The sequence below is a fragment of the Lates calcarifer genome, linkage group LG4 (genome assembly GCF_001640805.2).
Source record: "Lates calcarifer isolate ASB-BC8 linkage group LG4, TLL_Latcal_v3, whole genome shotgun sequence".
Lineage (NCBI taxonomy): Eukaryota > Metazoa > Chordata > Actinopteri > Centropomidae > Lates > Lates calcarifer.
Genome location: NC_066836.1, coordinates 4,706,265 through 4,720,345, shown reverse-complemented (window position 1 = coordinate 4,720,345; position 14,081 = coordinate 4,706,265). Strand labels below are relative to the sequence as shown.

Sequence of the window (14,081 nt, the reverse complement as noted above, 5' to 3'; positions counted from 1 at the left end):
TCATCTTAACACCTCAAATACCCCGCTGACGGATCAGCTGAACAAAATGGACCATCTGCCAACTTGTTGGCGCCATCAACTGTCTCAGCTTTGGCTTGAACGTCTAAATCGCGACATCCTTAACAATTATGGCAGATCCTGCCTTCAGGCCCCAGAGAAACAGGGGGATTCTTTATGAGCCTGGCAGGTGCAGAATGTGGCAAGCGCCCAAACTCGTCAGCAGCGAGTGACGGTGGCAGCAGCAGTGGCTGAGCTTGGCAGGCAGAAACTGTATCACATATAGAGCGAAGGCCCCCCATTCCTTCAGCTGGCAGTGATATAGCGCGCTAATGTAGGAGAGGGAGAGCTTATCTGCTGCTAAATTATACAGAGAGGAGAGGTAGTGGAGAGGGGAGAACAGGGGAGAGAGGTACCAGAGAGAAACCGACAGAGGAAACTCGATCTGTAGAGCCATTTAGAGATTTTTTGCAAAATTATACATGAGTCCTCAGCTGTACTTTAGTGATATTGAGGTGGACAAGGCTTCATATCAATTGGTGTTATTAGAGATGACTGAATACGCAAGGTACCCCAGGCCTCAGCCACTGTGTGAATGAAACCATCTCAACTGTCTGCTTGTATAACTCATCAAGCTTGTTTTCACGGGTTGAGACAGTGGCCTCAGTTGCATTCGGTGAGGGCATGTCATTAGACACCCGTAGAAATTTACAGAGCATATTTTCTTGTGATATTGTAATTTTCTTTGACGCAGAATTATTTCCAATGAGATGGGAAAAAAAAACATACCAAACACGCAGTCAAAAGACCGTGGGATAATCACAGTCTGGGAAAGCATCCCGAGCTGTAGATGTTAGAGGCTCTTGTCAACTCTATCCATGTCTAATTTTTCTGCAATGTTGAGTATGTTTGTCACAGCTGAGTGCAGCCCTGATCACAAGGCAGGCTGGCAGATGTGCAGAAGGGGAATGTCTTTTTCGAAATGTGGAGGGCTTCTGTGAATGGAGGGCGCCTTTGAGATGGGACTGCTGGAGGGGGCTCCTCGCTGGTCAAGACGGGCAGAGACGAAGAGAGAACAGAAGACGTTCACACCACAGAGGCTGGTTCACACAAAGGTCGTAAGACTAATGACCGTCTACAATGATCCGATGGAGTGCGCTGCAATCTTACCCCCTTAAGCACAACCCTCTCAGCATGGGCCAAAGTGAAGCACTGACAAGTGGAGGGAACAACAACCGCCGTCACCATAAACCAATCATAAAGCAGTCGCATAAACGACTAGATCGGCTCACAGTTTTGCTACAGGGGTTGGATAATCAAGCGAAACATTTCCATAACCAAATAAGGCAAATGAGCCATGGCAAGCAATTGGCCAGAAAACTGTCAAAAGTTAATGCTAGAGGGCAGGATTAAATATAAATACAGCAGTGTTATGCTATCTAGGTTTCCTAATAGGGCACAGGTTAACAACCCACTGACAAAAATAAAAAATAAAAGAACTAGAGTAGGAAACTGCCTCAAAAAAAAAAATGACTGCAGAGCATCTGTGTACAGTTCATATTTTAAGCATTTAGAGCAGTGATTCCCAACCAGGGGCACTGGAAGAGCCACATGGAAAGACTGTGGAGTAGCTCAAGTAATTTGAAAAGACAGAAATTACAATTTGATTTTAAAAATACATCCATATTCACACAACCAGTCAGCAAGCTAGCAGAGAAGTCACAGTAGTTACCTAAAGATAATGGATCAACAGCTTCAAATTGCTCAAATTAATGGATAAATGGTTGAAACAGATGGTGGTGTCACTGAAGAGGTACTTGAGTTCAGCTGACAGGGCTGGGGGGGGGGGTTAGATCTGACAATAAAGGTTAAGATCCATTGATTTAGAGGACAGTCATCTGCACCAGCTCATTGATGTTTAGCGGCTTGCTGAGGGAAACATGGCTGTTGGTGATAGTCTCTTTTTCGGCATCCAGTGCAAACTGACGCTCAGTCGTTTTGGCAAACGCCCAAAACTTACACCTTATAATTCTGACTGTTCTTGTCTGTTAGAAGCAAAGGATGAAGGTGTGATGTTGTTAGACAGCTGTGAAGCCTGCAGAGGACGGAGGGGTCAACACGTCTGACTTTAACATGAGAGACCACTGTGCATTAACATAACCCCAACCAAGTTGTTTTTCTGTTCAACCAAACCTCAGCCATTGCAGTGTTTCACTTTTGCAACAGTGATGGTTTTTGAAAGCCATTTGGCGTTTCTATGTGTCGCAATTCCAAAGTATTTTGTCATTTAATTTCGAGCACTTGTTGGCACGGTCCAACACAACTAGTGCTGGTTTAACTGAGCTGATGAAGTGCCCTGATGAGTCACACAGTGCACACAATCGTGCACTGTCTCTTGTGTTGAGGACCTAACACCCTGTTAGAGTGGAGACTGAAGGACGAGGGAAATCATATAAAGGGCCCAAAAAAGAGGGGGCCTGACATCATCAAATCCGAAAGGTTACTGGCCAACGCTCGGCGCTCCTGCTCAAGAAAAACACTATTGATATTCCGTGGGTTCGGGCCGGGGACAATGGCAGGGCCTGTCCCTCCCTCTCTCCCTCATGGCCTGGCATGGCAGAGATGTCACAGAGAGCACCAAACAAATGGATGGAGGGATAGAAAGGGATGGAGGGATGGGGAGGAGGAGGAGGTGGAGGAGAACAAACGCATTGTTCTCGGGGTGGAGAAAGGGGTATTGTGAACAAGACAGATAGCTTATGTGGGAGAATGGGGTGGGGGAAGAGAGAGGGACACAAAAAGGACAGGGAAAGGTGAAACCTGGCATTTTTTTTATAGATGCCCCCTTTTTTCTTGCAGTTGGAGGTAATCCATAACCCTGCTTTAGGGGACGCTTCCTGAAACTTTAAAGAGGAACACAGCGGGGACAATTTCAGCACGGAGGAGCCATCTTCAGCTTGCCTTTCATCTGTCACAACACCAGAGATCAGTTGTGGGGCATTTCTTTTTAAATCATGCCCCACACAGTTCAACAGAGGCAGCGAGCAGGTAGGTTTGCAACAGCGACTTCCCCCTTCGGGACCCGGTCTGAACGGGTGACTTGATGTGAACTAACAGCACAGCTGTTTGAACACGGGCTAGAACCTCTGTGGAGATGGAGGCCGCTGTGTTGCCATGCCCCGCAGGTGCGTGATGTGCGCCAGCTGCCCCCCTCGGTAAACATCGGCGACACATATACACACACACACACACATTCAAGCAATGGGCAGTAAACCAGGCACACGTATTTAACACAGAGATGATAAAAACAACTCCATTCACACATGAACAAATGAGGGAATAAATACAGAAATGTGCAGGCGCCCAACACAAAGGTACACAAAGATTCAGAGACTTCACGCTTCCTCTCCATTTACACAATCACACGTATACAAATTAGGCAGAGACATTTGCCGCAGTCAACCTTCAAAGTAATTCACAACAAAAGTAGGGATCATACAGCACACACAATATGGAATTGAATTCATTACATATTTGCATTTTCAATATTTCATGCTCTGTTGCCTGTTTGATTTCCATTAGGGCCTTCTCCATCCCTCACACTTGCTGTTTCAAGCCAACTTCTAAAGCAACAGTACAGCTGACGACTGCTATTTGAAATTCAGATTTAGTAACACCAGCAAGTCCCTTGTTTCTATTAAAAAAAACAGACAAGATGTGATGGTGATAATCAAGATGAGCGTCAGATGTACCCAAAGTAGTGTGCAAGAGACATATTTAAAAAGCTGACAGGAGGGAAAAAAACATTTAATTGTTCACAAGGGGAAAGAAGTGAATAAAAACATTGATGAAAAAAATAACAGTATGGTACAGAAAAACAACACTGGCGGACGCAAAGGGCAGGCAAATCTTGATTTGGAATTTCCATGATGATTCTACCACAATGGTGTCCTTCTCAAACTCCCCTTCAGCAGACACAGGACACAGCCCACACACACAAATAATGGGCAAACCACCAGCCGTGCAGTATGCATACTTGCATACAGAGATAGCATAACAAATAGTGATCTCACAAGCTCTCGAGTATAGGAAATACAACCCGCTCTGCATGTGAAAACAGTGACAATAGTATGCCACATACTGTGAGAGTCACCACAGAGATGGAAACATTTTTTTTTTTACATTTTTGCAGAAAAGCAATTGCTATAAAATTGCAGACTTGATGTGTGGCTCAATTCAGCTGCAGGAATGCAAGCTTATGCTTATTATTTATTTTCTGCATGTCATTGTGTTCAGCACAGCTTCCTGCTGCTGCACTGGAGCAATGCATTACTGATCACCTGGTACACAGCCCTAAATACCAAAACAAGACAGTTCACAGCCATGCTAACAGCTGTGACAGACACAGTGCTCCTTTGAGCTAAATGCTAACGTCAGCATGCTAATATGCTGATGTTGAGTAGGTGTTTAGCATGTTCATGATGTATCCTCATGGTGGCGCCAGGTGAAAGGTCAGGGGGTCATTAAAGTCACTGTGATTCATCCTCTGGAGAGCTGTTCTAAATTTAATGGTCAACCTATTACAGTCCAGACAAAAACGATGCATAACCATCTGCTGTAGTATCTCTAGAGCAGCTTAAAGTCAGTAAACACCACAACTAAGAGGCTGAAAGTTGTTGGAGTTTATATCTGGTGAAATGAGCAGTTTGCAATCAAACAGTTCTTCGTGTCTTTAATGTACATCTGTATGCAAAGTAAAACTCTCAAGCAGTCAGCGTCTGTCAATGTCAACAAAAGACTTACTGTACATTCACCCTACTTGGCATTTAACACGCTCAAGGCTCAGACAGACAAAAGCACAAACACGCTGCAAACACTAAGTGGTTCAATCTACACTCACATCCTCTCAAACAGCATCACTGTGGAGGAAACTCTCTCAATCCTCTTTGCTTCTCCATGTAATAACCACCCGTCCTTGGCTCTCAAACTGACCCCCGCCTCCTGTCTCTCCACACATCTCCAACAGTCTGATTGATTCAGGCTGGACAGTTAGTGGATTTCCATCATCTAATGCAAGCTGTGTGAGTGCTTCTCTTTTGTCCTGCTGTTTGAGCAACTGTCAGCTCCGGCGTCTTTTTCTGCTTCTAATAACGTTTCAGGCAGCCGGCAATCTCCTTGGCTTGTCCTCTGATTACCACACATGCTGAGTGCACTTTGCTGCCACCTTTTGAGCGGTCCAGCAGAAACCAGACCAGCTCCCGAGTATTGGTATGCCATGCATACATTTCATGTTTTGCTGGGCACTTTTGCACAGTGAATTTTTGATACAGATCTATTACCAGCAGGTGTGCTGTAACTGCTAAATCAATTTGGGTTTTTTGGAATTTATTTGCACCGGATGCAGCAAGATATTTTAGCAATTTTGGACTCTGACAGGAAAATCGTAGTTACTGAAGGAGCAGCTCTGATAAATCAATAACGCAAACGACAGGATTCTTAAAAGTGGCAAGAGCCTTTATTTTCATTCAACATTACAAAAAGAAAGAAGCTATTTACAATTACACTGAAATTGCCATTATTTATTATTTCCTGCTGATGACTGCAGATGATCAGTAGTAGTCCTCTGGGTCAGCTTTCTCCCCCTGATTCTGAATCTGCTGCTGCTTCTTGTACAAATCAGCAATCTGCAGAGAACACATGAGATGGACAGAGATTGAGCAGCGGAGAGATATTGAGAGAGAGAGAGAGAGAGAGAGAGAGAGAGAGAGAGAGAGGGAGAGGGAGGGTTTCGCATGAGAGATGGGTGGATGGAGCGAGGGAGGGAGGGAAGATCATGAAGTCAGGTCAGTAACATGAAGAGGAAAAGCTAAAAATAACGGTTTGATTATTCATATTCCCGGCTTTGAAGTCGGTGACTCCCAGCTGCTGACTGGGAGACGGAGGTTGTGTTCACTTCTAGTTCCCCAGGGTTTGGGTTTGGGGGGGATGAGGGGTGAGGGGTGAAGGGGTAGGGGTGAGGAGGGTGGGACAATGAATAATGTGTGAACAGCAAGTCCAACCAGAATCAGCAGTATCAGTACCAGTGCAGCGGGGCGGCACAGCGAGGGAGAAAACAATGAGGCATCACATTATTTCCTCCTGCACAGGATCAAGGTAAAGCTTTGATTCTCTGCTGACTGGGTCCAAAACATTCAGGCTCCCTGTTTTCTTAATTCCCTCGGACTCGAATGACGTCGAGTTTCATTTAAATTGTCTGCTAAATCACACAATGAGAAAACAATGTGTTGTTCTAACAAGTGTGTGTGCATCCTCGCTGAAAATATAACACATCTAAACGCCACAGGTAGCAGATGGCTGTTAATTCAAATCAGTGAAAATCCACATTATAGTTTGGTTCACATCTAATGATGGTGATAACAGTCTGGGCTCAGGAAAAAACTAAATCCAGGCTTGAGCTGGAGTTTTCTGGGGCCTCATTAAAACTCAACATCTATGTGAGGAAGTCCCGTGTGCTCATATACAACAACGAGCGATGCTTGTGCGATGCCCGGCTCGGATGTCAGTCAGAGTTTGTACATCCAGGGCAACTTCCTGATGCTGGCGAACGCGTCTTAAAATTTTTAGCAGAGAATCAAAATGCTTGTTCAAAATGGTAGCCTGCTGTCTGACAAAGTGGTAGAGACTGAACATGTTTACAAACCAGGGCCAAACACGGCTAGCGCTCGTCTGGCTGGAGGTGGAGGCTCAGTGATGGATTGATTTTTATTTCTGATTCACAGACAAACATAAAAACATCCGCACACAGAAGAGAACATGCTGCAAGACCGGCTGCCAGTACAGACTTCTCTAAAATGATGGAGTTATTCCTCAGTATTAATGACAATCAACAAATAAGCAGTTTGTTGATTTAGGTGCGTTATTTGTCGAGCAAAAATACCAAACATTCCCTCGTTAAAGATTCTCAGTTGTGAGATTTTGCTGCTTTGCTGTGAGGGACTGTTGATAAGGCAACAAAAGCAATCTGAAGATGTCACCTTGGGCTTATTGTGAGCAGCATTTTTCTTTTTTTAAAAACCACTTTCTGACAAACAATAAACCAAACAATGAATCCATTAGCTAAAGAGACAAATCAATTATGAGAATAATTGCTAGTCCAGCTCTACATCAGACTAAGCGAAGATAAATATTTGGTCGCGATCAGATTATCACAACAGTTAGCCAACTATAAATTCAGAGAACGTACATTTTGCACTGTTGAATTTTTTATAACATTTCTCTGCAAAATATTCTCATTTTTATTCTTTCCTTGGCTCCTTGCAGAAAAACCAAGATTCTTATAAATCAAGGTTTAAACCCACCTGTTTTAACAGGTGTAACAAAACAGCAAGCTTTGGTTACCACCAACATACCGCTTATTTTTAATTGATCTACCTTTTTTCTTCAATTGATCTATCGTTAATCTATGAAATATATGAAGTTCCATCCTAACTGTCCAGAGCCCAGTTTGATCTCAGACTTTGCTAAAAGAAAAGAAAATCTGGAACAAGCTAAAGTTTGAAAATTTGAGACATTTTTTGTGGAATGATTAGCTGATTAATCAACTGAGTGAAAACTCATCTGCGACCATTTTGATAATGGATCATTTTTCAAGTTAACAGGTCAAACATCTTCTGGTTCCAGCTCCTTCAGGGTGTGGGATTCGTTTCTCTTCTTCTCCTGAAGACAGTCTTCACCGTTCTCTTAATGTTTTATAGACCAACTGCTTAAACCATCAATCAAGAAAATAATGGGAAGAATTATCAATGAGGAAAACCATTGTTCGCTGAGGTCTGTAGTGTCTGAAGTTCTACATATGTTTTCACTCTCTTAACAATGTCTGAAATTCTATGTATGTTTTTCTAGTCTTTGGGTTCATTAGGTTAATAGCCGTAAACGTAAATTTGTGAACGTAAATCTGTAGGTGTTAGACATCTTCTCTCTTCTCTCCCTCCTCTTTGTTTTTGGAAATGTAAGGTCATTGAGTAAGGTCCAGATGTTTCTTATAAATAATGAAGATAACTAACATATATATATACTGGTGTTTAGAGCTGTTAGGCAGAGAGATCCATATCGGCTCGGATCCTCTCACAGGCTACTGCAGCGCTTCTTTTGATGCTGGACTTCTTTGTAATAAACTTGTCAGCGGAGATCTTCTCTTCATCATCTTCACATCATCACCATCAAATATACCACAGGTCCTCGTTATTATTTTTTGTTGTTTGACTAATTGTATCAGCACAGTTACTGTGCACAAAGAGAAATGTTGAGAGCAGAGTGATATCACGCTGTTTTCAGAGAACGTGTGGAGGTGGTCCTCAACAGCCTCTGTTAGTTTGTATAATGTATTCCATATCATATACAGTACAGTGGTGTAGTGTGTGCACTGACTTGTAATTCAGTAAACGTTACTGTCAGTAAGCAGAGTGAGATGTCTGTTCATACAGCGATCTATGAGGAAACCCACTGATTAAGAATTTATGGTTTTTATGTTCAGTAGAAACACAGGCTGGTGTTTGTTGTTGGACAGCTGAACATGTGTTCACTGAGGTGAAGGCACAGCTGACCTGCACTTCTCTACTATACAGTGCAGCAGCTGTTTGCTGCATGACAATATATTTCCCAGAGTCCAGCACTAAACTGCAGAGGTGCTGCTGCGCCTGACTGTTATAGAGCTTTGTTGGACGCTACATAAACCAGTGCTGGTATAAAAGAGACTGTCCTTGCGGTGCTATTCACCCTTGAAATTTTACAGGACAGCTCTTGTGAAGTGACCGTGATGATGATGATGATGATGATGATGCATCATCTCTATATGACACTTCAAGTAACATGGCCCAACAAACATATGACTGAATCTTTACTGCTTTACAGTCACTGTAGGACAGAAGGCTAACCTGTTTGACCTTATGTGCTTCTACACACACTTCAGGGATAATATTTGAAGCTTAAAATGTGTGTCAAACATTATTTTGTTTTCTCCCAGCACAGGTGATGTGATGTACCTGAGCTCCAGTCGTGGCGTCCTCTGGTTTTTTGTCGTCTCTGATCCGAAGGAAGCGCGGGAACCTCAGAGAAATGCCCTTCTCTGGATCCACCTGAGGGCAGACATGTAAACAGAATCAGAGTCAGTAAGCAGGATACTGTCATTGGTACATGTGAACATTTGTCCTTTGTTACTTGTACTGAAAATGTTTCTTCCTGGATCTGTGTTGAATTATTATTTTTTGACTGTCAGGCTTTGAAAGCTGTTAAAACCCATTTAGTTCAAGGTTTTAAAACGGAAAAGTTTTCCGTTTCAAAAACTGCACTTTTGTCCCATTTCAATTTATCTGCCTCTCATAGTCTCTTATTACCTTCAGCAACTGATGTATTGCACATTTTATTTTTCTGGATAATCAGGGCTGTTAGAAAAGGAATAATGCTTGACGTGAATAGTTGTATTGAAGCTTTTTGATGGATTACAGACATGTAAGGGTGAGATTCATCAATAGAAGTTCTGTTGTAAAGTGAATTTTTTGTGAAACTCGGAATGTATCAAATATAATAGCTCACTACAGAACAGTGATGCAGCTAATCACTGAAATCAGTGAGGTTTCTGGTGAAACTGTCAGCAACTGTGGGCTCGTAACAGCCTCATAAGCAATCAAAACTAAAGGCAAAACTGGAAAAGTGCAACAAGAAATATTCACTCACAGGAACTTTTTCTCAGGTTTGACTCGAACCAAACCATTTGTTTACAGCATCTCATTATATTATCTAAATTTAAATAAGACTTTATTTAAACTGACAATGAAACGCAACAAGTAGCACTTTTAAACTCTTTTATAACCTAATATGGTAAGAATGTGTCTATCTACAGTGATTAAAATGAGAGCTGTGTACTGCTGATGTTGTGGCAAACAGTTTTATATGCACTGTGGGACTTTGTGTCCAACATGCAGCCAAAAATCAGGGGTAATAAACAAGTATCTGTTCCATTAAATCCAGCATCTTTTACAGCGTTTTTAATAACTCAATTAAGAGGTGCTAATTGTGACTGTTCATTGTAGGCAACAGACCATAACAGGCAGGATTTATCAGTGGAAACACATGGGAGGGGGGGATTAACGGGCTGAACTGACCATTCCCATTGCAGCCTTGTAGACCGGCGACAGCGACAGGTCGGCGCACTTCACCTCCCAAACCTGTACGGCGTCGAGCCACACGTCGGGCTCTGCTGATTGGTCGAAGCGGTAGTAGGCACGGGGCTTGGGCAGAATGTGATCCTGGAGGAAGTAAAACAAAAACCCATTTTTGTTATCAGGTGACGTCTAAAACAGAGATATTCAATTATATATATAAATGTACAGTGTATGTACACTGTAGATACATAGGGGCATACACAATGTAAAAAATAGGGCAATGCATTCACAGAGAACCTGATAAAGACACAGTGACAGAGTGGCTTTGATTGCCCTGCTGGATCCTGCAGCTGCTTTTCAATCACTTCCCAAGAGACAGCACAGAGTTTGAACACTCTCATATTCAAATGACACCTACCTGCCTGAGGGGCAACATGAGAGGGTGATTTCCAAACCACATTTTCATACACCTACATGAAAGATTTCATTCAGAAACACCTTGATATACATGTTTTTGTTACCTGATATTCACCTCTGAAGGTAAAAAAAAAAAAAAAAACATAAAACAAAACCTCGTAGCTGAGCTCAGGCCTCCACTGTTCTGTAAGCAAACTGTCAACTTCTACAATATTCAGTAGTGCCTTTTTAACTTTGACACAAGCAATCATTCTGTTGGCGTAGGTGTCACATTTGTACAAAATGATACCCATCTCCTTTTGGGCATAATACAAGCATTTCAGCAAATGTGACTCTCAAACAGCGTAATGTTAACTAGACTGCTGCAGTGGCCACATAACTGGGTCATGGTTAAGTAATGCTGGGAAAAGAAGGCTCCAGCAGCAGTGGAGGTTTTCTCGCACACAGTATTTATACTGTAGGCATTTAAGTGACACTCTTATACAGAGTGAATTACAATGAGCGAGCTGGTAGGCGTGTAGAGTCTTATAAAATGTTGCTGCCGATCGACACACAAGTTCTGTCGGAGCTCAAACTTGTGGCCACTCAGTTACACTTAGTGATGCGCTGACACACCTATATACCTTAATAGACAGAACTGATCCACACTGAACACTGTGCATTTGCTTGGTTATAAAATGTAACATACACCAATTTAAATACCTTCAAAAATAATAAACACCCTTCACACAAGCGTGGAGCTATTTCAGTCATATGCAGCTATTTGTGTTGACGTGAATATATTTACACCTCCAAGCGCTGGGTGAAGACTTCATCTTGAGGGCAAGTGTAAAGAGACTTATTTAAGGAGAGTAATTACAATCAAGCACAGGTGGTGCTGCAGTGGGAAACAGTTTTTTTACTGGCTGTAGAACATTTCTGTTAATGTGAAATGAAATGGCTTGTGCAGCAATAATGGTGATTTAAAAATAAGTTGGACTTCCTGTTTGAAAAGAAAAACTGGAGATCTTAGATTTTCTTCTTAAAGGTCAATTCAAGATTAGCATATCTTGGGGCTTATTGCAAATTCGTTGATAAATGTTGGTTCTAATCAAATATAAATAATAGCAGAGCTGGCTTTGAATGTGAAGGGTGTTATGTGCACAATACAGCCAGGTGAAATCAGCAGTGATGAAAAGAGTAACGCCTGCACACACTGATGGTATTAGTGCTGTGGAATAAACAGAATAAAGAATTTATCAAAGCTACTTTTTGAGAAATTATGTTAGCTTTGGACAAAATTTTAATCAATAATCACCAAGTTAATATCTGATAATAACTCCAATTCATGAGATTCTTGCTGTGTCAAACCTTGTTGTCGCAGGCAAATAACACCCCAGTTCTAATCAACTGGAGACATAACACTTAAGGCTGCAACTGAGAATTATTTTCACCTTCAATGTATCTGCTAATTGTTTTCTAAATGAATCATTTGGTCTGTGAAGTGTCAGAAAATTGTGAAAAATGACTGAATGATGAATGAGGAGCTGACATTCAAAAATCCAAAGATATTCAGTTTGCTGTCACAGAGGATGAAAAAAGTGTAAAATATTTACAGAGAATGCTGCCAGTGAATTTTTGGCCTTTTGCTTACAAAATAAATAAAATTAAAATAAATAAACGATTACCTGAACAGCAAAAGAGCCGCAGATTACTTTTCTATCAATCAACTAATTGATTAATCGTCTAATTGTTTCAGCTGTTGTGTAGCTAAAGGCTCGTTACCCAACATGTACAGCAGAAGAAGAATTCCCATCAGGAGCTCTGGTTTAAGAGTTATGCTGGATGAAATCCTGAGTGGAGGTGCTGTATCAGAATAAACATCAGGACAGAAAGAAAAGGGATCAGCGTGTCCCTTGTTACTGCACAGCACCTCGCCACCCAGAGGAGTGTGAACAGAACCAATCATCTCCCTGTCTGCAGCCCCATCGGCCTGCAGTGCTGCAACCAAAGCAACATGGCCACACCAGCAGCTCGCCTTAATTCACCATCCATCACTTTCAGATGGAGAGCTTCATTACAAAGCACTACAGTACAGGCTGTATTGGTGTGGAGAGGAAAAAAAAAGGTCATACTGCCTTCTCAATCACTGCTTCACTGTGTTTCTGCACCGAGCAGCAGTTTATACCACTGAGTCAAAACCCTTAACCTCTACAATATTACTTTAAGGTCAGTTTATCCCAAAACACCAGAGTGTTCTAGATTTGTACAGTCACTGTTATTTAACAATTAGTCTCTTTTAAAAACAGATGACTGCATTTTAAAAAACCCTCTGTTCTTGTTTCTGTAAAAGCAGGTCTAAATTTAGCCTCTAAAGTCAACACCAACATTCAAATGAATTCTGACTCTCACGACAGCTATCATGTTTTAGAGAGCAGTTGTCAATTTCTTCAAAATGCTGCTGCTCTGGAACAAACCTCTTCAGATGTAAATTGAAAAAGCAATTCGCTACCTAATGCCAGAGCACGCCCGCACAGTTACTCAAAATGCACGTTGTTATTGGTGAAACAGACGTAGTTCATGATCTCTGCTCAGTATTTCCCCAAGTAGAGACTAAATTCACACATTTGCAAGCCGATATCTGTGTATATTTGTAATTTCTTTGAGGTGGTATATTGCTCACTTAGAATAATAGACACCAAGTGGTCAAACCATGGGGGAAAAAAATACATATTTTCATTTTCATAGTTGAGCTTATTTCGACAACTTCTGTCTTTTTGTTAAATTAAAAGGTACCTGGAGGCATTGCTTACAAAATGACAGCATTATGTGAGTTGTATTTTTGGAGTATCCTTACACACCAGTCATTTTATTTTAGTTGAAAATCTCCATTACATGTGAAATGAGGGAATGGTTATTTGTAGAATAAAAGGGCCCCAAAGACCTCACTCTCATTCTGGCTCTTAACAACAAAACTGAATCTGACTGTTTAAAAATGAAGCTGTGGCTGCAGAATTTTAAAAGGCCAGGTTATGATTTTTTTTTTTTTATTTTATTTTATTTTTTTTAAATGGAGGCGTCAGTTTCTGTGCAAACAGGTGCTGAGTTGTGATTTTTACTGAGCCAGGGAGTGCAACAGTCACACCGTGCCACTTTACCTTTAAGAACTTGTAATGCTGCTCCAGATCTTCATCCTTGAAGCCTGTCCCGATCTGAAAGAGACGAGAGGAGATAAGAAAGACACGCACACGCACACACGCACACACTCAGACATACACATATTCCCTCATGGTGAGACAGCAGACATTTGGCAGCGAGAGGCAGAACACAGAACAGCAAGCAAATCCACCCCTACACCACGAGCACCTTGTCTGCCTGCTTCGCCTGAAGCGTCGTGTCACCTCTCAAAAGACCTGAACCCGCTGAGACACAAGAATCACCTAATGGGCTGACATGCACAGAAAGAGAGGAAAAAAAGGCTGGCATATCATGCAAATATAGCATTTTCCAGCTCACGGATATATTCTA

At 41.9% G+C, this 14,081-nt stretch overlaps 1 protein-coding gene across 2 annotated transcripts in view; it reads right to left on the bottom strand.

Annotated features, from left to right (window-relative positions):
- Positions 1-5,490: 5,490 nt before the first annotated feature.
- Positions 5,491-14,081, bottom strand: part of lig1 (ligase I, DNA, ATP-dependent) — a 45,392-nt gene continuing 36,801 nt past the window's right edge. For both annotated transcript variants that reach the window (XM_018678172.2, XM_018678173.2), the window contains exons 24-27: positions 13,712-13,765; positions 10,158-10,301; positions 9,039-9,131; positions 5,491-5,681 (exon numbers count right to left, since the gene is read on the bottom strand). In XM_018678172.2, coding sequence (XP_018533688.1) covers positions 5,607-5,681; positions 9,039-9,131; positions 10,158-10,301; positions 13,712-13,765 — 366 coding nt within the window. In that variant the 3' untranslated portion in view covers positions 5,491-5,606. The remainder of the gene's footprint in view (positions 5,682-9,038; positions 9,132-10,157; positions 10,302-13,711; positions 13,766-14,081) is intronic.